Source organism: Sceloporus undulatus, chromosome 4, assembly GCF_019175285.1.
Source record: "Sceloporus undulatus isolate JIND9_A2432 ecotype Alabama chromosome 4, SceUnd_v1.1, whole genome shotgun sequence".
Taxonomy (NCBI): Eukaryota; Metazoa; Chordata; class Lepidosauria; order Squamata; family Phrynosomatidae; genus Sceloporus; species Sceloporus undulatus.
This window is the reverse complement of record NC_056525.1, coordinates 214,251,975-214,275,626: the sequence shown is the minus strand read 5'-3', so window position 1 is coordinate 214,275,626 and position 23,652 is coordinate 214,251,975. Positions and strand designations below refer to the sequence as shown.

Below are 23,652 nucleotides of genomic sequence, written 5' to 3'. Positions count from 1 at the left end.
TTTCTGATATACATCATTCATTTTATGATAATCAAAAGAAATTTGCATCTTTTTTTCTACATACACGTGAAGTCCTAATAATTTCTATTTAGTGGAAGAACAGTGCAGAATGTGCAGATACTGCCAAGACTACAATTCCCATCATCCTTCACTATTGGATACGCTTGCTAGGGTTGATTTGATCAATTGTGACTGTTCTGTTGCAGTAAATTATACTCATATAAAGACAGTTTGTTTTAGCCTCATACTGTTGTTTTATACAGCAATAAGAGACCAGAACCATAAGCTTAAATATATATTTTATTAGAGAATGTATCTAAAATACAATATTAATTTGTTTAAATTATGACATTATTTTAATGGTACAATATTCTCTATTATATCTATGGTATCAACAATTTTTACACATAGTAGTACTTAATTTAGGTCAGTTGACATTTTGTAACATGAAAAAAAAATGCTAACATTAAGACATGGTTCAGATTTATGGCTAAAAATGTAAAACAAGTAAAATATTTACACTTCACACTTTTTGAAAGCTAAGATATTTAATTTTCAAAACTAATGTTGCATTTTAATGCCTACTTTGATAAAAGGTATTACCTTAAATCAGAAGTAAAATGTCCACATTAGATTGCATTCCTGTGCTTCCATGAAAGATTCAAGTTATTGAGTATACACAGCATCATATATTCTATGAGGTTACTTTTTTTGTTTTTAAAAATGGCTTATTTATTTCCTCTCACTATATCCCTTGACAGACAGTCAAAGAAAGATACCCTATTACAGCATCAGCACCAACATCACAGCAATTCTTTTCAAATATTGCACACTGTGCTGCTGCTCCCCTTCCATCTTACCCCTGGTAAGCACACTGCACACTTTTCACACTGCAATAAATTTGCCTTCCTCTTGGTTTATGGCCATTTTGCATTTCATTATTAAGAAATTCAGAATATGACAGGAAGAGAAAAGAGCACTAGGAAAAACAAATGTCACTAGTGCATTTATGGCATTAGTCTGATTTGTGCTTAGCTTGGAAAAATCAAACCCAAACCCTCAAGAACACAGCAATGTTTAATGGACAAAGCCTATTGGAATGAAGCCCTAACTTCTCTGCCCTTTAAGGGCTGGCAAGGGCGCCAGTTGTCAACCATGGCACACTGCGGCTCATTTTCATCATTGAAGCAAAGGCAACGGAGTTTGTCAATCTGGAGGAGAAAAGCAAAGAAATAAAGGAGTAAGAATTTGACAATTTCCAGTAGCATTCTAGATTATACCCTTTGTGTAGAGCATCCTCCCCCAAACAGGCATCCCTCAGATTTTTTGACCTGCAGCTCACATCGTCCATGGTCATTGCCTATGCTGGCTGAGGCTGGTGGGAACTGTAAGCCAAAATGTCTGCAAGAGTGCAAGGCTCAAGAAGACTAGCTGGAGAGTTTTTCCTAGCTGTATATAGCATAAAGGGACCAAAACAGTATGCCTATACAGTTGTGCTTGCATTAAGTTTACAAATGGCTGTTTATCAGCAGTGTACATTTGGCGGGACAGTTTAATATTTTAAGTCTTAGTTCCTTCAGTCTTCTTCCATTGTGACCCTTTTCATGTAAAAAACAGTGGCGTAAAACAAGAATGGGAGTAAATCCCATGCTTTTTAAGTCCCATGCTCAGTTAAAACATTTAAGCACTCTGCCATGTTTAAAAGGACAATTTTGCATCTTTGCATACTAGATTGAATATTTAATACTCTGTCATGTGCCTGAAGTAACACTGCAATGTGATACAAACTTTCATAACAGTTTTTTTTTTCATAAGTGGCTATATATATGGCATTTATTCAGCTGTAGCAAGGGTATCTGTAAGAGTCTCTTTAGACCAAATGTGTTATTTATATAACTTGTTCAATTCTAATTCTAAATTCCAGAATATGTAGATTTCATTATGCACACTCATCCATACGTGAAAATCTCTCATGCATTAATGATTCAATGTGAGATATATGGGTGAGATATGTAAGATATAATTCAGTGTGAGATATATGGGTTAGAAATAGCCTTCATTTTATTTGAGGGTGTTGTGTCTATTAATTGAACCAAATGAATGAAACTGCTTATGCAAATACATCTATGGTACTATTTCTTTCATTTACTCAATGATTCAAGAGCCTTGACTAGTCCCGAAAGCCACGCTTTCTTCTATGCACCACTAATCTCATTGTGTATGTGTTTGAGTGCACTTATACAGCTAGGCCAATCATGTATTATGTTGACTGAATCTTCTAGAAGCCTATGTAACTTTCCGATTCCCTTCCCACCAATCCTGTAAAGACAGTGCTGGGCCAGCATGTACTTTCAAACAATCACCATGAAAACATCCATACCAGAAGAGAACTGGCAGCCTCCGGCACTAACACAGGCATGCCAAATGGATTAGGTCAAACCACATCAAAAGCAATGGTGACTTCTGAATTGACTTGGGGATGGGGAGACCTGCAGCTTCATCCACAAGGTACCCATGATTAAAAGTATATTTCAGATGAGGTAGCCACCATATTAAAAAACTGAGCCATGTAGCATTGACAACTAGAAGTAATCTGTATCATTTATGAGAAGAAACATTCAAACTGAACCTTGCCATAACCTGCTGAGCCAGGAATCACTGCCATTAATTTAATTCTCAACCTGTACATGCTCACTAGGATTGCTTTTTGCAGATATTAGTCCCTGCTGTTACTGTCTTCCTCTGGCCAAGCTAACAATAGTGATGGGCTTGAGGTCAGGAGGTATTTACACATGATTTGCATTGAAGAAAGGCCATAAGAAGAAATGATCCTCTCTCAGAGTTTCCTGATCTTAAAAGCATCCCTATGTAAAAGGAGTGATAATGAATATAATAAAACCAGGGGATATACTCCAGTCAACTGGTTTACACTCCTTTGTCAACGGGTAACACATTCCCGGCTGGAGTGTGAGCCTTTATGTTGTTTTATGGTAAGCTACAGTTCCATTATAGGCTGTCTTATCTTTGCTGAAACTAACAAAGCAGAAAGATTATAATGTTTCCTACGAAGCACAATTTTCTCAGTGCATGGATTTACCTGTTCCTTGCTGATAGTTACAGGCTCTTTCAGAACAATCCAGGTGACGCACTCAAGCAAGGGAGGAGTGGTCAGTGATCCCAGATAGGTCCAGAAATCACGGGAAGAAGGAAGCAGACTAGTGGGATCAAAGTTTGTGAAGGCAGCCCGTTTGCCCTAGAACAAATAAAACATCAGATAAAATAAAGCAGTCTCATACAAAAGTAGATGTTATGTACACACACACCAGTGATTTTGCAGTTCTAAGGGAAGGTTTCATATTTCTTGATAAAAGTAAAGTATGCATCTATTAAATAAAAAAAAGATTTTAAAAGTATACAGCTAATAGAGAAGAGAGCAAAAACAGAAAAAAGACTTGAAACAAATTCCTGTTGCATTCAAGACCTGTAGAGAAATTTAGTAAAATGCAGATTTAGTAAAATGCCTGTCACAACAGAAATTACACCTGCTGAGGCTCTTCACAAATCTCAGTACACATATGCACCTTGTGGTCATAGCCAGCCATTAATAGTTGGCCGCCCTTTCTGCTGGACCATAACATAAGGGGCAATAACATTCAAAATATATCTAGTGTGGTCAAATCTGTTTGTACAAACCAATGAAAATGTGGGATTGTGCAAAGCAATTGAACAAACATGGGATATATTTATGCTCCCCTCACCCCTAGCCTTCTTTCAGGAAATAGCTGAAAGCAGTGCTAAAGTTTCTGTGTTGTTTGAATATAGTTTCCTCACCAACAAAAGACTGAGGAATCAGTGAAAATATATGGGCCAGGACACTATGCTAGAGTAATGAATTAATTCATGCTAATGGTTTTACTTTCTGCCTGCTTAAGCAGGGAGATGAGAGAAAGGAAAGGTTGCTGGCTTTGTATTGCCATGGATTAGGAAATTGTCAAATTGTCTTGGAGGATTCACAGACCCATCTATCCACTCCAGGTCAGTCATTTGGGAAATGACTGCCACCTTCAACAGTGATTAAGGAAATGAGCACAAGACATGTAACAGTCTTTTCTTCCCACTCCCCCACTGCATTTTACCTTTTGCCACTATTGTTGCCTTTGCTTCCACTGGCATGATTACACCACCAGAAATAAAACAAGAACAGAATCCCAGTTATGGAGTAAGAAGCTAAAAACAAATCCCTTGTAATCCCCTTCCAATGCTTTTCTTTGAATTAAAACTTGAGACCAACAGTGTAACATTTCTTAGAAGCTAAAAAAAAAAAAAAAATCCAACCTAGAGACATTACCTTGTGTTTAATGGTGTCCAATGCGTCAGCAACCTTCTGTATTCCAGGACAGGCATTCCCTACCTGTGATGTAAAGGAATGAATAAGAAAATGCATGTGTTGCATTTAATGGCTATTTACATTTATTGCTTGGAAAAACATTCAAACCCATGCCACTGACACATTTTTTAGAAATTTATCTTACTGTGACAAGGAAATTAATTAGCCAATTGCTTTAAAAGCAAAGTATTTTAACACCCTAACCACCAAAGTCCTAAATATGTTTACATGAAAGGAAATCTGTTTGATTTTAGTGAGGAACAGCTCCACAGTAGAAAAATTCAGTGTTTCATATTTAGACACAGAATTTGTATACAATGAAGTACACCATAAATATTCTCCATCACAGCTGGAAAAGGTAAAGAGATGCAGAAAATCAAGTACTACATGCTCTATGCAACTGATGCAGGGTGTCTGAAAGTGTGTTATTTTATAATCAGGTCTACATGCCTAACTACAAACACCATGTAAAAAGCTGCTCTATGTGCACAAGATTAGGGCCTCAATCATTTGCAGTTGTGACAGTATATTGGTCAAAAGTGAAGTTATTTGACTTTCCTGTAGTATGGGGCTTGGCTTATTTGTATGAGTAATATGGACATTTACTCAGTAAACATCTTTGTAGAATATACCTTATCTTGAGACATGCTATGTTTGGGCTGGGCTGCCTGATTTGTGATGTTTGCTAAAAGACAATGGCCCTATATCATTGCAGGAGGTTGATCTACGTGGCTTTGGGGCCCTCTGAGCTCTACAATTTTGTTCGTTAAAAAAAGACTTATTATTGAACTGTTTACTTCTCACAAGAAGCCAAAGGACTAAAAGAAAGGAAGCTTAGTATTACAAAGCCAGCTTTAATGATTATGAAGAGTTAGTTCAGCTTCTAGAGGAGAAGTAAATCAGCTTGGTGAAAATGTTCTACAAGACCAGCAAAGATGGAAAAAGAGGGTATAAATGTACTAACCTTCAAAAACACACCCACAACTGCCAGGCCATCAGGATGCTTCACAGCTTCACCAAAACTACCATATTTTGTGTTCCAGTGAACCAAATGAAGCTGGAGAGAAGAGAAATCAGAAAGAAAAGACTGTTTAAACTCATGTATTAAACATTAACAGCCCCTTTACTGCTGAGGTATTAAAGGAGAGAAATTCTAAGAACTTGTTTGAACACTGATCTGCTTTGCCATGCAGCATGAAATACAAATATAGATATTAGTTCTCTGTTCTCACACTAGCTTTTCATGTCCATTTAAATAATGGCTTAAATGCAAACATGCTGCCATATCCTGCAAAATATATTGTGCTATGTCCTTTAGTGATAGCTTTAGTGATAGCTTTGCCTGAATAATTCTCAGGTTTGCCCTAATGACAATAGATCAACCTGTGAAATTGGTCCTTCTTATTTTTAAAGCCACAAAGAGTTTGGGAAAGAGATGTTTGAAGTTAACACTAGAATCAATGTTCTGCTTTCTGAGGTCTCATTGGTAATGATGCCAAGGAGCCTTCTCAGTAGATCCTATAAAGTTCATCACTATTGTCTATTCACTTTTTAGAATCTTTTAAATCTCTATCAAAGACATGTTCAGAAGAAAACCTGTAGAAAATGGAACTGCAGGGAGATCTTACCTCTGCATCATACTTCACCCCATCAACAGTGTGTTCAGAGCCTTGGCCTTCACAGGATCCCCAATGAATGTGGAACTGAATTAGCTTGTAAGTTCCCTCAACTGGGCCACCTTTCAGCACTAAAAGTAAAAAATAGATACAGTATATTCAAACTTGATATTAAGACTCAGGCCTCCTAACTAAAATTACTATTTACTATGCCACATACAGCAATATTTATTATCTGAACTGTATTTTAAAATTGGGTTTGGGTAGTTCCACTAATGTCACTGACATGATAAGCAAGGAAGGATAAATTGCATTTAAAAAAGATTTTCAAGGTTGGATTTAGAACAGAGAATGATTTAGATATACCCAAATAAGAGGAATGCAAAGAGGAAAGGTACTTCTCATAAACGAATGCTAAGCTATATATGTATGCCAAGTTTACTGTATATTTTTCCCTTTAGCATCTCCCAGTTAGAACCACATGCCACTTTGTCTTTTCCAAGCTGGGGTTCATGGGTAGGCCTTTCAGATGTATATATAAGCCCCAACTCGGAGAAAGCCAAACTTATCCCACAAAATTAATGGGATAAGCAGCCAAGCTGTACATATTTCTTTGAAATCCAATATTGAGTCCCAAATAATTATGAAAAGAACTTCAATCTTAAATAAATCATAGCAAAAAGTGTAATAAATAATATATCTCATTGAGTTCAGTGAGACATGCTTAACTTCACCTGAATTAGAACTAAGAAATGTCCTGACTTGCGCAGTAGCAACACAAGCATTCAACAAAATATGTTTTCTTGGCAACTGTGAATGAATCTCTTTCCATTTATTACAGACATAGGTAAAAATAAATATATCTTTCAGACTTTTACTTTTTTAAACTTTTACTTTTTCTAAAGAGAAAAAAGCATATCTTCATTTTTCTTTCCCATTTTCAAACAGGTGTAATATTGCGCCTGAGCATTCTTTGACAAAAAAGTTTTAGCAAGCCATACAGATCTTTTTTCCACTATTCCTAAATGTGTCAATACAGCAAAGTTTCCTTTTGGCCATTTCCCCCTGGTTCCACATAAACTCATAAAATATGATGTGACCCACCCTCAACATTTCTATTATATCTTTCAGATTCTCTAAACTTTATCTGCTGCTGCCTCCTCCAGATTTCCATTTGTATTTTCCCAGCAAATCATAACATCTACCACGATTGCCTCTTTCTCTTTTACAAAAATGAAGTCTGGTTTTTTCAATATATTATCTTTATTTCTAATATGAGGCTCCCAGTGTACCCTCAAATTTAATCTTTTGGCTTCTTCAAACAAAAGCTTCCCCAATTTATTGTGTCACCAACTTCTTGCTTGTTGAACAGCAGGACACTGTCCCAATATATGGGATAGGGATTCCATGCTTGCATCACACTTACAATATCTCTTAACAGACCTCTCATTCCCTCTGCCCAAAAGCTCCCTCATAGAATGTACATTGGATCTTAATTTTAATGCCATAATATATTCCCTCTCTTTCACCTTTTGATCTTAACCAACTGTTACTGATGGGATCATTCAGAAACCCTGGAAGCAATCTCCCTTGACATTGGTATTCTTTCCATTTTTGCATTTCTTTCTTCCTACCCTCCTGTGGGCCCTTATAAATCCTTCTCAGTTTCCCCCATCCTCTTCCACCCCCTCCTCATTCTCTATCCTTTCTGTCACATTTCCAATGTCTTATCTCCTATTAATGGTATTGATTCTTTTTGCCCACAGCAGCCAACCAACATTTTTCAAATTCTCCTGCTACGCCCATCTCCTTGGCCATATTTCTTATTGTTATATGTGATGAATCTGCGATCCTTTGTAGTGTTTTACATCTTAATTCTAGTATCAATTCCTCCAATTTAGTAATACCCAAACCCCCATCCCTATTTTTGGCACAAATGAAATTAGTACAAATACTGCAGAAGCTGGAAGATGCCGCCATTGTTTAATTGCAATACTTAATCTATTTCCAACTTTCTAAGCATACTTTATATTACCAGCAGCCTACACTCTGTCTTACATCTCATAAATGTCAAAGAAATATCATTTATATAAACCTGGCATTAGAAACAACTCAACTGGCATGCATCAATAAGTGTTGATTTGCTGTCTGTCATGTCTGAAAAACCACAATTTAAAAACACATACATGCAGGTTTTTTCTCCCTTTTTACTACTTCTGTCACTTGTAGAGGGTATTTTGGGATTGAGACCAGATTTGTCAGAAGATTCTATTGAATATAGGCTCTGAGATCTTCACTTGACTTTTTATTTCAGTGGATTAAAAAACACACACCATTTAAAGCATTTTAATGCAAAATGCAAACTTCATAGATATATACATATATGTGACCCCCTGAGGGCTGGTCTGTTTTGCTTGGTCTCATATAATTTGATTAATCACTACTGAATATTCAGCTTGCCTCCATTAACAAATAGTTATTGAAGTATTTTGAATGCTCAGATAGGGTGGCTGATTTGTGGTGCATGTGAAAATAGATGAAAGAGGGATCATGAAGGTATGAGACCAAGGAGCAGTTAGTCCTCCGCATGTATGTCTCCTACATGAAGCATCTTGTCCCTTCTGTGTGTTGAAATCAAGGAGTCATATGTAAATATCACAGATAAGAGGGATTAAAATATGAGCAGTAGCAAGGTAAGATAGAAATAAGTGGATTCAGAAAAGAGTGAACTGAATTCTGCCAGTGCAACTTTGGTATACCCTCTTTTGTATGGCTGCTCCTTGTTCGTCTTGGGAAACCATACCCTGAGGACTGGAGCATCCTCTGAAATGCAGCAGTACTGGAGAACACAATTATCAATGAGGAGCAGTAGTTCATCAACATCTAGCTGGCCAAAGAGTCTCTATCCCTGAAATAAAAAAAATGGGGTGGAGATTTCCAGCTGGGTGGGAGGAATCAGTGGAAATAGGAAACACTCCACTTTGCATAGGCAGAAATCTCTTCCATTTGTCCAAGGAGTTGTTTTGATCATATCTGCTAAGAGCAAAAACATACTCTGAAATATGTTTAATTTCAAAATAAAATGGGGACAGTCTTTTACTCTTTTTGAGATCTACAGATAACGTCTGTTGTTCAATGAGGCCTGGGTTCACATATTCCATCTTCATACTTTCTCTTCCTTCCACGTTGCCAGGAGTACTTCAGTAGGTCTTCCTTTCCCAAGTCAGCTTGTTTTATCATCTAGACTAGCAATCACAATTTATCACTAATTTGCCTTAGTTTAAACTAGTCTGCTTCACAGTCCATGACTTGAAATTGGTTTGTTTAGAAATGGTTTGGGGTTAGTGGCAAACCACAGCTGCTGTTCAGATAACATGAGAAGCCAACTTTAAGGGAAACTTTATTTAAAAAAATAATGTTGCTCCACCATAAACAGATGACATTTAGGTTTACCAAACATTAACAGTCAGGTTTTGCTGGGTTGCTATTTTCTGATACAGATAAACTGAGCTAAATGGGCCACTGCCTGATTCAATACAAGGCAGTTCCCTATATTTCCGTATACAATGCATTTTATGTAAGTGTGTATATGTGTGGTTATATATACATGTATGTACAATACATGTACGTATGAAACTACTGTAAGAGGATATAAAAATAAATAATTTGCCCCTAAACATCCCATGTCCTAATGTACTGTACTACTGCTGACAAGAGACAAAACTAATAAGGATTTTAAAGGATTAGGCCGTGTTGTCCCTGACTAACCCACTAGCTATTGTTGAGTTCAAACAGGGTGAGTTCTAATCATTATCTAGCAGCCTATGCACAAGGCAGAATGACCAATTTTGAGGGCTTTTTTTAGAGGTGAGGTATGTTATCTCTTATAGCCATGCTTTCTATATTTGGATCCCAATTCTTGGTTCCAAACAACTACACACAGAGAACCTTACATTCTGAATGATTCCGACAGCCTAGCTCTCTGCTGGTCATGCTGTCATATCTTCTCACCCTAAGAAACCTTTTTAGCAGTTTCTTCTGATAAACAGCAGTTAGTTGCCCTGAAAGGAGTCAGTTGGGGAGGAGACAGTCTGATAGTGGCAGAAGGTTTAACATAAGGAGATAAGGGGTTTTTTTAAAGCAAAAAAAAAACTACCCAAGTTTTCTGAAACTTCCCTTATTTACATATAACCTATGCCTGTCATTTGTGATTGCCCTAAATGAACTTGTTAGCCTGTCCTGAAGAAAACCCACTGCTATTTAAAGAACCAAGATTATTCCTGGGTATCCAAGGTCCTCATAGGGCATAGGTGATTTAGGGTTAATTCATATACATTAGCTTCCTATATTGGCATCACTTGTGCCTCAGACAGCTAACATAAACCAGGATTTATGCTACTTCCACAAAACATGGGCAGAGAAAAAGAAAGAGCCAATGAGTTAAATCCAATGTTACTTCTGCCTAGAATTGACCCACTGAAATGAACGAGATTTCCTAATTTCTCCTTGCATAAGTTCCATTGACTTCAGTGTATCTTCTGGAACTAGGACTAATATTGGATTAAGCCCAGAATTAGCCAGTTTTCTGATGTGTCCACATAGAGGCCCATGCATTACCTACCCAGTCGACATGTAGTTTGCTTAAAAAATGTGATCAAATTATAGAAAATTGTTGCATGTGAAACAATCCCAATAAGCTTAGATAGTTAGAACCTCAAATTACATGTGAGGATAGATACACTAATGCACAGATATAGTCAGTTTACAATAACATATATACTCTTCCTAGCAAGAGTGGGTAAGGAGGCAAGTACAAAAGACAGAACTATAGGATACACGAAGGGAACAGAATTCATTCTCTGGACATAATTAATTTGGTATTTCTCACATCTCCCCATCCCAATTATGTTTATTCCTAATTTATGTCCTATTGATTTCAATAGCACTTGCTTCCATGAAAGTACACCTAAATTTGCACTCTTTTGTAAATATTGCAGTACTCATTGTTTTCTTAATGCAACATGGATTTGGATTTGAATATAATTCCATACAGGAACTTGGAGTCAAATTATTATTACAGGGTTCACTCCAACAACAACTACCTAGTTTAGTCTAGGCAAAAAGGAAGTGAAGAAAGAAAAATCTGGGACAAATCTTGTCTTTTAATGCCCACTTATTAAGCATCAGTATATGTTCACAGAAACCTACGTGTAAACACCTATGCATTTTATGGCATAAGGAGAAATCCCCCAAAAGGTGCTGAAAATGTGTCCTTTCCCAGTTCACATGTCCTGGCTTTATCAGAAAGTTTATTCAGGGTGAGGCTTAACTGCCAACAGAGTGTTAATATGCACTTTTACAGAGTGATTGCTGAACCTGTTTTATAACATTTATCAGTCAAAAACTACTGCCTTATCAAGGCTTCCAGCTGCCTACTTATGGCTAGAAGAGGTGCTGTGTTAAGGGCTAACAGTTATTATTTTTTGCATTAATGTATATTGAATATATGTCAATAAAATTACATTACAACACATTACTTGCAGAATAGTAGAGGGAAAGGCTATGAGAAATATTTAGGAGTAGGTTACAGACATATTTGTTTATCAAGAATAATTTCCCTAACGGGATAACTCTGAAATAAATTAATCTATGAAAGTACTATTTAAGCAATTACATTTAAGTGGTCCCCCTAAATTTTTAAGAATAAATTGTGTACTTTCATTCCTGTGTGGTCTGGCCTCCATATACTCTTGACGATATTTAGGAATATTACTCTGCCGACAAAATCTTAACAATATTGCATGGTAACTAATCATAGTTGTGGTAATGCATAACCATTGACTGCAGCTGACTGTACCAACTATCTTGGCTTGAAGCGGTACACAACTTTGGTTTATTTTTAAAGTGGTCCATATAAGTAATCCCATTTTAGCATACATTTACAATCCCCAAGTGAAGTCAGCTGACACAGAGAAATACATAGGTCATAATAGCATTACATTGGAGAACAAAGCATATTTCTAGCTTTGTACACAGAGTTTGGCTTGACAACACCCAGCCACCAGCTGATTTGTAGTTTGAAAGCCATCAACATAAAGAGGATGAGTAAAGCATTTGGAAAAGTTAACTTTGGGGCTGAACAGACAGACTGGCTATTTGAGCCAGCTTCCCAGTGCCGTGGGGCAACTGGATACTGCATGTCCTGACTCCACCCTCAATCCGGCCTCATGCTGCCCTCCCAACCAGATGGCAGGCAGCATTAGGGCATTCCTGTAGTGCAGCAACCAGAGGTCACACACACCAGGAGTGCAGAAGAGCCACAGTAGCACTGAAAAAAGCACCCCCTTTCCAGCTCAACAAGGAACGGCAATTTGCCACTCCTTTTGGGGCTGGAAAAATGCCAGATCGGGGCCTCAGCATGTGGTTGCTGCATGTGGTGCTCAAAGGGGTGGCACAGAACTGCCCTTTTACAACTGTCTGCTTTGGCCCTTTCTCGGGCTGTTATTCCCAGAATCTTACAGCCAGCAAGAGCAGTGGAAGTTGTAGGCCCAAAATAATTTTACCAAGCTGTAGGTGACCGCTAAATCCAGCTAGCATGACAGCTACAAACACATATGGGACTACAGTTTTCCTTTTATGAAAAATAAACCAACAAATAGTGGTTATACAATACATACAAGTGGAGCTGAATACATGTGTGAGTTTCTGACACTCATGTTGGCAACACATGTAAACAATTTTCCATCCCCAGTCAGCTGACAGCCTAGTATCTGAACTGACTCAACATTTTGGGGAGTTGGATGAGAACTTGGCCTTTGTCTTAGATTCTACAAAGATTGTGATGGTCAGTAACTGCAATGTAGTATATATATTTTCACATCCATTCTTTAACAAGTAATGGTAGCAATTTTTATATAGTGTAATGGCTTTTAATTAAGCAACAAAGTATTTCACCTCACCATTTTGCTGTTGCTAAATTATGGTACTGCTGTCTATAAAGTACTATATATTATAGGCACATCCATTTCAAATCATTTACAGAATAATTAATATTTTATTGCTCATCCTCCCAGAAAAGCCACTTATGAAGCTGTAGAATCCTAGCTTTCAACATTTCCTCTGTCTTTAAAGTCCTGACTTCCCTAACCTGAAGGTTATAAAAGGCAAACTGAAAAGAATGCTGGTTTTTGTATTTAGTTTAAACCATTTTGTAAAATGCCATCCACTGTGGGTTGGATCTAGAGTCATGTTTAGAACCGATCCACTGAAATTAATGAAGCTTAACTGAATTACAACTCAGTTTATTCTGAGTATACTGTAAGTAAGGCTGGATCCAACCCAATATATCTGAAGTCCAGATCAGTTTATTTTGCTGTCATAAAACAAATCCACAAGTGATTGATTCTGTTTCCAGAAGCAGTCTCAGCAAGAAAGTAATTTGCTAATGTTTACTATGGAGTTCACAGCTTATTAACCAGCTAGGCTGCAAACAGGTTATAAATTCTCTCTTTAAATCATTAATTTTCCAACACCCACTTCCTTTTTTAATAGTTGCACTCTGGATGGTCCTCGTCCTGTGCTGTGTTTTTGTAATGAATGAAGTAAAGCATAGATATTTTCTTACAAAACAGTTTTTAAATCTCTGAAACATTATACAGGTGAGGAAACATGTTTATTTAGGTCTATGATAGGAACTAATCTGCAGATGGAATACCAAATGCAATACTCTAATGAAGAGGTTTGGCCACATTCTACAAACCATATATTCTGGAACAGCCTAAAATAAGTTTAGCAGACAAAAGTCCTACTGTATGCAATAGGAATTACATTCAGGGAGTAATGCTTAGAATCACAGCCTTACATCCTATGCATTTTTAAAGAGAGGTCAGTCTAAGTGGCTACTCCCATGAATGCCTGCGTAAATTTGCAGCCTAAAGGAATCTTTTGTGAGATTACTACCAAAAAAGTATAGATTATCTATGAACTAACTATTCCCTTCGCCTATAATTATGGTGTGTGCACCTGAACTGAAATCCCTCCAAGCGGGAAGAAGTGAAGCAGAGATATGTCTTTGGACAACAGATCCCAGGCAGAATTGCAGGTGACCATGCTGCTTGAGGGAGTCTAAGACTGCAGACCCAAAAAGCAATTTTTCTAAGGATTGGAAATGAGGTCTCTATTATTGCAGCAGTAGCAATGCAAACTGGTGCCAAAGCTGCTGCAGCACTCACAAATCTCTGAGTTGGGAGCAAAACTATGCATGCCCTCCAGGCTTCAAGCTCTCTAGAATTTTCCCAATTATCTGCCTCCTGCATCTACATACACATTTCTTTTTACTGGAAATATGGAGCTGACTTGTACTGATTTCAGGGAGATACATTTATAGAGAAGATGGGTGCCTTCTAAAAAAATTTATTCTATTGTGTGCCTTCGAGTCATTTCTGTCATCTGCCAAACCTAAGGTGAATCTAGCATATGGCTTTCTTGGTAGAATTTGATCAGAGGCTGAGAAAGTGTGAGATGCTCAAGGCCTCCAAATGGGTTTCCATGGCCAAGTGGGGATTCAAACTCTGGTCTCCAGAATCATATTGCAACACTTAAACCACTACACCATGCTGGCTTTCTCTAATATCAGGAGGTAATTCTGCGAACATCTGCCACTAAGCATGCTTACTACTAATAGCCATATAGAATGTTTACTAACTGAAAGCCACTTATGCAATCGAGTTACAGGCATGTTTGTGAATTAAAGCTGGTCCCACCAGAGTTTTAAAATCTTATTTTTTCAGTTCCACCAGGTTGTGGATTGGACTGGAGAACCTAGCCTTAGATGTAGTTACATAGCCTATACTATCAGGATCAACTGATATCTCTGGATAATTTGTAGTAGATGAGGAAGGATCTCCTAACTCCCATTTATTTAATGACATAAAATTGAATGCTTTTTAAAAAACTGGTAAATGATCTGTAGTAAGTGAGCTATAGTTAGGTAATTGGGTATGTAGGTCATTCTGCTTTATGGATTATGAGGTTCAGTAGGTGACAACAGCTAACCCCTCAGCCACCATTCCCCTCTCCCTTCAGCTAATAAAATATGGGGATACAAAAGTAATTGAAAAATTAGAACCCACACTTGATGTTTGCCACCCCTTGCTATGAAGAATTTGTAGTCTAGTGCACTTTCAGTACATTTACTAGAAAGCTATGGGGACCAAAGAAACTGCACTTATGGCAGGGGAGTGGGGAGGAAGTGAGAAAACTTTACTAATTATTACAAGGAAACCTTGCAGACCACATTTTGCAAAAACAGCATGCATATCAAAATAATGCCAGCAGTTAACCAAGGGAAGAGCTGCACCTTTCCCACCACTGTCCATGAAAGCCTCCTAACAAATGAATGTTGATCTTGTACAGTTTGTGGATTTATGTCATTTCTAAACTGTATTAGAGATTATTAAATGTTAAATGCACTTTTGAAATCCTTAGTGCCAAGTCTGACCATCAAAGTCCTAAGGATTTACAAAACTGCACAGTCAAATACAAGCAACAAGACTGCAGTGGGTAACACTTTACTTTCAAAATATCATTTCTTTTTTCTGGCTGTTTCTTACTGCAGCAAAGCAGAACCCAATCTTCTCTAAAGCAGTCCTAAGCTTTATTTTTCTGTTAAGATCACTGTTGACTGGAATATCTGTAACAGTGGCTTCATGACACAGAGGAGAAAACCTTGGGAAGATTCTGTACTAATGAAAGTGATAAGCACAAAACATGGTCTGCCATCAAAGAATACACTTTATTGTATAAAAACCTAACTATTCTCTAAGATACTAAGGCAATCATAAAATAGCCACAGGACTTCAATTGTGTCAAAGAGATATATGTTGCTGGGATAAATCCAACTATTAATTTCAACTAGAGGTATCCGAAAGAATTGATGAGAACTTGGAAAATAAATACTTATGTACATCCTGTTGATTCTATGGATCTACTCTAATAAAAATTAATAATTGGATTTACTTTATTGCCTTTTTATTTTGTATGTTTCAATAAAGAATGCTTGGAATTTTTAATAGCACATTTGAGCAGCTCAGTGGCTCAGTTCCAAAAATATATGTGGCCCATTCCATATAATTGATGACAGTCCCTCAGATGTTGTTGGATTGCAACTCCCAGCATTCTTATCCACAGGCTATGCTATCTGGGCTACTAGGAATGCTAGCCCAACAATATGTGGTAGGACACCACATTTCTAAAGAGCAATATGAGATACAAATGTGTTCTGTATCTTAAAGTTTTTACTAATCCACTGCCTGTTCCATGTGTTCACCTATAAACAACAATAGATCTTTACATTTGAAAACTCTCTGCATTAAATTTTTATTATTTCACACATATCTGACAAACCCACCAAACTGACAGGTAATAATATGAATCCCTTTTGTTCTGATTATATCATAAAATCAGAAACTTTTTGATGTGAAGGCTTTCATGGCTGGCATCCATATTTTTCTGTGGGTTTTTCGGGCTATGTGGCCGTGTTCTAGAAAAGTTTATAAACTCTTCTAGAACATGGCAACATAGCCTGAAAAACCCACAGAAAACCCGGAAACTTTTTCTTTCTTTTTTTAGCTATTGCTAAAAAAAAATAAAAAGTCAGCATCTGCAGCCACAAAATATAATGGCATACTTTTACATTAATATAGATATGACCAAAATTCTACTAAATTGGAACATATGATATGTACAGGCTTAGAAACCCTTAAATTCGTAGCCTGGCAAATCTAATTAGGACTGTTGCGTTTTGGTGGATGCTATATTGATACAACGGTTAATTCATTTCACAGCTGTTTGTTAAGCTATAAGGCTTCCCCATTATTGGTCAGGCCTTTAGTCTGATATTATTTTGTCTGACTGGCAGCAGCAATGCAAGATTACTCTTTTATATTTGTTTTAATGTACAGCGCTGTGCAAATCTACAGTGATATATATATAGGGCCATAGGTCTTGTCCAGCCCAACTCTGCTACCTGTTGTTCTTTAACTAGCTATGGAAGAGATTGAACCTGGAACCATAATGGGAAATTTCCTAGCAAGGTGAAGATACAGTTTATATAACAGATACTCTGATGTGTGCATGCAGGTAAATCTGATACCATGTGGTTTTCAACAGCCTGTGAAAGACTGAAGCATCTGCTGCTGAAGCAATATTATCGTGCTCTCACACCACCATGCTACTGCTTGCAGTTTCTGAGCATTTCCACTCTACTACTATCTTCCTCCACTTCCTCCTCCCATAAACTGTAGCTGCCTGAGACTGGCTCCTTGCTGCAGAAGTTAAAATGATCAATGGGGATGCTGTGTTTTTCTAGCAGAGCCACCAGAACAAAGAACAGATCCAAAACAATCTATACTTGCCTCTAGCCTATGCCTTCAGGCAGCTAGATAGATTGATCTGGATTTTCAGAGGTGCTATAATCTACCCACAGGTCCCACCCCCCTGCTTTCCCCCAGTTGAAAAGAAGGTCTCAATACTCCAAATGAAGGAATAAGGCAAGCTACAAATAAAGAATTCTTAAACAGGAAAAAACAGAATAGAACTGTGATAGTCATAATCACTCTGTGAATCATGAGTTGTGATGGCTAATGCAGAATCTAGTCTTCTCTACAGAATTCTGACTCTTTTTAAGAAAAAAGTTTTAATTCTGCATAGCACTTATAAATTCTCTTTTTCACTTTCTCTCTCCCTTTCTCCCCCTTCCCCCATTGCTAAAGTCTTGAAGCAGTTCTGAATACTGAAGTTGTAGGGAACTTCTAATTCCTCCATCACCAATACTCTAACTTTATATGCCCCACTGCTGCCTTATCATCTCTTTCTTCATTCAAAATATATGAATCAAACAATTCAGTGTTCCAAATAGTCTTTAATTTTGCAACCAGAGCAAGGTATATAAATATGTGAAATCTGCACAGTCACTGAATTTACTGTATATATAAATATACAATATATAATATATATAATACAGTGCGTCCTCGCCTTACGCGGGGGATCCGTTCCGGATCCCACCACGTAAGACGAATTCCGCCTATGCTCAAGCCCCATTGGAAACAATGGGACTCGCGCGTGGCGGCGCAGGCGCGCGCAGGGCACAACGGGCGCGCGCGCCCATTCAATTGAATGGGGCGCGCCGCCCCTTCTGCCCCGCGTGCGCGCCGCGGCTTAAGTGCGTATGCTCAAGTCCACGTATGGCGCACCCGCGTATGGCGCGGGCGCACTGTATACTGTAAATTGTTTAATTGCATTTTAAGGGGGGAGGGATTGGGGGATATGTAATGTATATTTTAATGTTGTAATCCGCCCCAGTTGTGTTGCACAGAAGGGCGGGATAAAAATAAATATTATTATTATTATTATTTAAAACTTCTACTCATGTGAACTACCTGACTTATAACAGAATAAATTTAAAGACTGAGTACATATGATAGGGCCTACACACTCCAAAGGCACCAGATCCCATCTCATTTTGGGAGCTAAGTAAGATTAGCTCTGGTTAGTACTTGCAATGAGTATCAGGTGCTGTAGGCTATATTCCAGAGGAACGAACTGGCAAAACCACCTCTCTAGAGTATTCCTTGACTAAGAAAGCCATATGTAATTCATGGTGTCACTGTAAGTTTATGGGTGACCTGAAAGTGTGTGTGTGCGCGCGTACACACACATACATGCATGCAATGCCTGCAGCAGTTCAAAAGTCTCAAAAAATTACCGAATAATGATTTTCATCTACTTTTCTGCTTCATTTTCACAGCTCCACTAAGACACATTTTGGGAAAGTAAAACTAAAAACACAATATTGTGTTTAGAACAGCTTGTGTATTAACAGGCATTAAGCTACTAAGGGACTGCTGTGTGACAGATGTAAAAACCCATTTCAGATAGAAAAGATATTGTGCACTTACCTATGTGTTTATTACAGTAATGTTTTTCCAGCAAACACAGACACATTTAAGTGCACATTTTGGCTGCAATACACAAACTATGATGCTACCAGAGGAGTCCTATTGAAAATCAAGAGGCGAGCTTTTGATTTTAGCCTTTGCTACAGTTACTTGCAATACTGTTTGGATAACTCACAAGTCAAAGCTGTTCCAAGCTATTTGAATTTGTCCCCTCAATGACACTGCCAACACTGGAGGGGGGAAAATAGGACACTTGCTCAAGCAAGTTAAATCAGGCAGTGTCTAGAGAAAGCAGCAGCTTCTGTTTTTACAATGGCACCATTTCCTACATTTAAAAGCTGTTGCACGGTCACTGTAGCTGGATGAAAATTGCTACACAGGCAGCCATCTGAAAAATTGCAATGATTACAAAGCAAGCCTTCAGAGTCTTACTTGCAGTAGTAGCCTTGTACCTCTGTACTGAACATGTAATCATAGCATTCTCATCAGGCATAGGGATTCACAAGATGAGGGTTTTTTAATTTGCCATTACATTATTGTGCACAGAGACTGTTGCTGAAAAGGAATGACTAACTAGCCCTGGGTGAACTGTGTGGGAATGTGGGAAGAATGCACTGCTGCCTTTATTGAAAAACTCAAAAATATTGCTAAAGGAAATATTTCAACCTGAAGCCACCTACCTCTCCTGGAGAAAAACGTGGGATGCCATATACTCTTGGATGCCAAGTATCCCTTGTCTTAAAAAATAGCCTCTTATTCTAGCTCAAAAGAGCTTCACATATGCAGCATATTTCACCCTAAAGAACTCTTCTGGACAGGTACAGCACCACTGCAAAAATCCTTAATTTTGTTTTATCTGGCAATCCAAAATTTAGAACAGAATTGTATGCTTGAATTTGTCCCCATTGCCTTTCTCTATTCAGATAATGATCTTCAGCTGCACATATTCTTACACTAGATAATTTAAATGTTATAGAAATATAAAGCTAGTGAACATTTGAAACTTGTAAATTCCAAGTCCAACAGCACACTGGCAAGATGCCCTATTGCTGGAACATGGATGAGCCTGTGCCTTGTAGATTGCTATGTGCCACAAAGCAAAGAACACATTTATCCATCCTGAACTCCTATCTGTCAGATCAACTTACATTTTTCCTATGAAAAAAGAAGAGGTAGAAAAGGTAAAAAAAATAAAACAAGATGTGGAAGATTGATTATAGAATGGGACATGAAGAGAAGTTATCTGTAGAACATTTAACCCAACAATCCTATATCCTATACCAGTGATGACGAACCTATGGCACGCATGCCAGAGTTGGCACTCGGAGCCCTCTCTGTGGTCACATGTGCTGTTGCCCCAACACAGAGTTTGCCAGAGTTTGTTACTAGAAAACCAGAGGGACATGGCACTTTGCAATAAATAAGTGGGTTTTGGGTTGCAGTTTGGGCACTCGGCCTCTAAAAGATTCACCATCACTGTCCTATACACACTTACCTGGGAACAATTTCCATTCACCCAACAGTGGTTACTTACACTTCAGTGAGCAGATATAGGCATGCATTATTAGACTGATGCTTGGGAAATTAATGGCTATCCCATATGCTATAATCTATCAATTCTCGAATATGGTGCCCTCTAAAAGTGTTGGATTCCAAGTCTCATCATCCCCAGATGCCTATTGGCCATGGTATCTGGGTACAGTGACAGTTGTAGTCCAGCACTACTGGAGGAAAGTATTCTGGGGAAGGTGATTTTAAACTTATCTAGAGTTCTTTAAAGGGATAAGGTGAAATATCCAAATAGATAAAGATGGATTTTTATCACATACAGACATTATACTAATTTCTGGCTACAGCAAAGCCACATTAATGTAGTTAAATATTTAACCTGCTATACTTGCAGCCACTATCTTTTTCTCCTTCCAGAAGGTATCTCCCTTCCCCTTTGCTTCTTACTACCGCCTCCTCCAAAGCCCCACAAAAGAAGCCCCTAAAGTGAACAGGTACGAACCACATTTGTCTCCAGAATCATCAAACTCCACATTGAAGGAGTGCCCATTGTTGACGATGCTTTTGACTGCGGATGGGTCATAACTGAGGCTCAGGGACTTCAGCGAGGCGTCATATTTGGCAGATTTATGTTGGATGTCGATCGGAGATTGCCGTTCTCCATTGGCAATGGGGCAAGTCTCATGCCAATGAGAAGGTCCTAGAAAGAGAGACACAGAAAGAGAAGATAGCACAATTGTAAAGTGCCAACTGAAATAAGACAGCAGAAAGATGACTGATAGCGGGGGGGGGGGGGGACGGACTCGGTGGAAGCCTTAAGTGTAGTTGAGAGCCTTTAATATTTTTGCTTCATCAATATTGGATGTAAGAATGAAATGATTTTGGCTAGCTGGAATTACAAGCCTGAGCTACCAGAGACAGCTCACCCCTGAGGAGCAATCAATGGAACTGACAGGGGTAGCAGAGAAGCAAAGGGATCAGTAAGCTTAGATCTCAACTTGCAGGAATCTAGGAATCTAAGGGCGAGGGACTGGGAGGAAAACAGCAGCCACCCTCTGCCTTTCTCCACTATCTGGGTATAAGAAAGCTAAGAATATTGGAAAAGGCTCCCCCACTGGCAACTCTTCCAGGAAGAATGGACACATCAAGTTCCAGAAGGGGAAGTCTGAGTAACACACACAGACACATACATACACATATACACAGAGGGTAACTGATGGCTCACACATCTCTGTGGGTTGCCTAGCGAAGCAATGATGTGGCTGGCAGATTCCCACTTCATTCTCAATTAACATCCCAGGGGCTGCAGAATTTCCCACCTCACACCCCTGTTTTGCAAACCTGGGTGAAGAAGGGTTATTCCTACCACCTCCCCATGTAGGGAGATTTCTTAATTTGGGGGCAGAGGGGGGAAATTTTGCTATCACGCATGCAGGGCATTTTGAAAACGGAAAAGGGGATAAAAGGGTAGTCCTCTCTGATCTCCCTGGGGGTGCCCTGATATTCTGCACATCTCTGTCTCCAGCATCCCAGTGACCTGCTTGCCCAGGAGAGTGAGCGTAAATGCTGCTGGAGAGACTGGGACTGCATCCACATTGTAGAAATAATGCAGTTTAACACTGCTTTAACCAACACCAGCTCCATCCCACAGAATCCCGGAGTTTTGTGAGGCACCAGCACTCTTTAGCAGAGAAGGCTAAAGACCTTGTAAAACTACAGACCCCAGGATTCCATAGGAGCTACAGCACTTAATGTAGTGTCATACTGCATATTTATGCAGTGTAGATGTACGCTAGGCAGGTGTGAAGCAAGATCAGGTAAGCCCTGGAAATCCAGGTAAACCCAGAGATCTCCTCCTGCCTTGTATTTCAGGCACCTGTGATGAAGATGGAGGGAAGGCTCCCAATTTCCTTCTCCCCAAATTCCCTTCCTCCTGGGATTTTCTCCTGAAGCTGGGATCTGTCCCAGTTGGGCTCCAACGCCAGGAGGAAATGCAACCACAGCTTTCCTTCGCATTGAGCAATGCAGAGCACTGTGGGTGTTGTGGTTTGGGCGTTGGAGCAGGACGCTGGGGTTTGAATCCTGGCTTGGCCAGGGAAACCCACTGGGTGACTTTGGGCAAACCACACTCTCTCAGCCTCAGAGGATGTTCCATGGCTTACCTCCTCTGAAGAAAACTCTTGCCAAGAAAACCCGTCAGACGGTGGCTTCGAATCCTGGCTTGGCCAGGGAAACCCACTATCCAAGTCACACTCTCTCAGCCTCAGAGGATGTTCCATGGCAAGCCTTCTCTGAAGAAAACCTTGCCAAGAAAACCCTACAGAGGTCTTAACCTTCAGGTGGCCATAAGCCAGAGGGCTTGGCTTATGGAAACCCTCTGGGAGACCTTGGGCAAGCCACACTCTCTCAGCCTCAGGTTCTATGGTATACTTCCTCTGAAGAAAACTTTTGTCAAGAAAACCCTACAAGAGGGTTGCCTTCAGTCAGAAGCTTGGCCAGGGAAACCCACGACCTTGGCCAAGTCACACTCTCTCAGCCTCAGAGGCTGTTCCACAGCCAAACCTCCTCTGAAGAAAACCTGGCTGAGAAAACCCTAAGGAGAAGTTTCAACCTTCAGGTGGCCATAAGCTGGAGCTCTGGGCTTTTGGAAACCTGCTGGGAGACCTTGGGCAAGACACACTCTCTCAGCCTCAGTTTCCACGGCATACTTCCTCTGAAGGAAACCTAGGAGAGAGGGTCGCCTCAGTCGGGTCAGGATCCCAGCTTGGCCAGGGAAAGCCTTGACCTTGGGCAAGAGGTGGGTCGCGCTCTCTCAGCCTCGGAGGATGTTCCAGGGCCAGGGCTCCCTTGCCCAAGGCAGCCGCAGGGAGGACCAAGGGGCCGGGAGGGACCCACTCACCGTTGTCCTTGCCGTAGCCCCAGGACATGGCCAGCAGGAGGGCGGCTGCTGCTGCTGCTGGAGTGGCTCAAATGGAAAAGGAGGAGGCAGGTGGTGCTGAGGCGCTGCAAGGTCGTCGTCGTCTGCTGCTGGGGCTTCTTGGCTTCTCCGCCTCAGGGGCTTTTATAGGCTCCGGCCAACTGGGTGCCCCGCGTGGACATCTCCTTGGCGGAGGGAAAGGGGCGGGGCTCTGCCGGCGGAGGGGCGGAGACTGAGAGGGAGGGAGAAGCAGGAGGGAAAGAGAGG

The 23,652-nt window shown here is 39.5% G+C and overlaps 1 protein-coding gene across 1 annotated transcript; it reads right to left on the bottom strand.

The window, feature by feature from the left end:
* Window positions 1-287: 287 nt before the first annotated feature.
* On the bottom strand, window positions 288-23,594 carry CA2 (carbonic anhydrase 2). Its single transcript, XM_042464152.1, has 7 exons — window positions 23,368-23,594; window positions 20,971-21,168; window positions 6,016-6,134; window positions 5,352-5,444; window positions 4,349-4,411; window positions 3,098-3,253; window positions 288-1,211 (listed from the first exon to the last, which is right to left on the bottom strand). Exons 1-7 carry the CDS (start codon window positions 23,393-23,395, stop codon window positions 1,092-1,094), a joined length of 777 nt encoding a protein of 258 aa, XP_042320086.1. The 5' UTR covers window positions 23,396-23,594; the 3' UTR covers window positions 288-1,091.
* Between the last annotated feature and the right edge of the window lie 58 nt (window positions 23,595-23,652).

What these genes read in the sequence shown, in the direction of transcription:
- CA2 (XM_042464152.1), bottom strand. Translation starts at nt 23,395, where the DNA reads ATGTCCTGGGGCTACGGCAAGGACAACG. An exon ending in TTGTGGGTGTGTTTTTGAAG is followed by an intron (nt 4,412 to 5,351) that starts GTTAGTACATTT and finishes TTTACATCACAG; the next exon opens with GTAGGGAATGCCTGTCCTGG. An exon ending in TAACTATCAGCAAGGAACAG is followed by an intron (nt 1,212 to 3,097) that starts GTAAATCCATGC and finishes TTTCTCCTCCAG; the next exon opens with ATTGACAAACTCCGTTGCCT.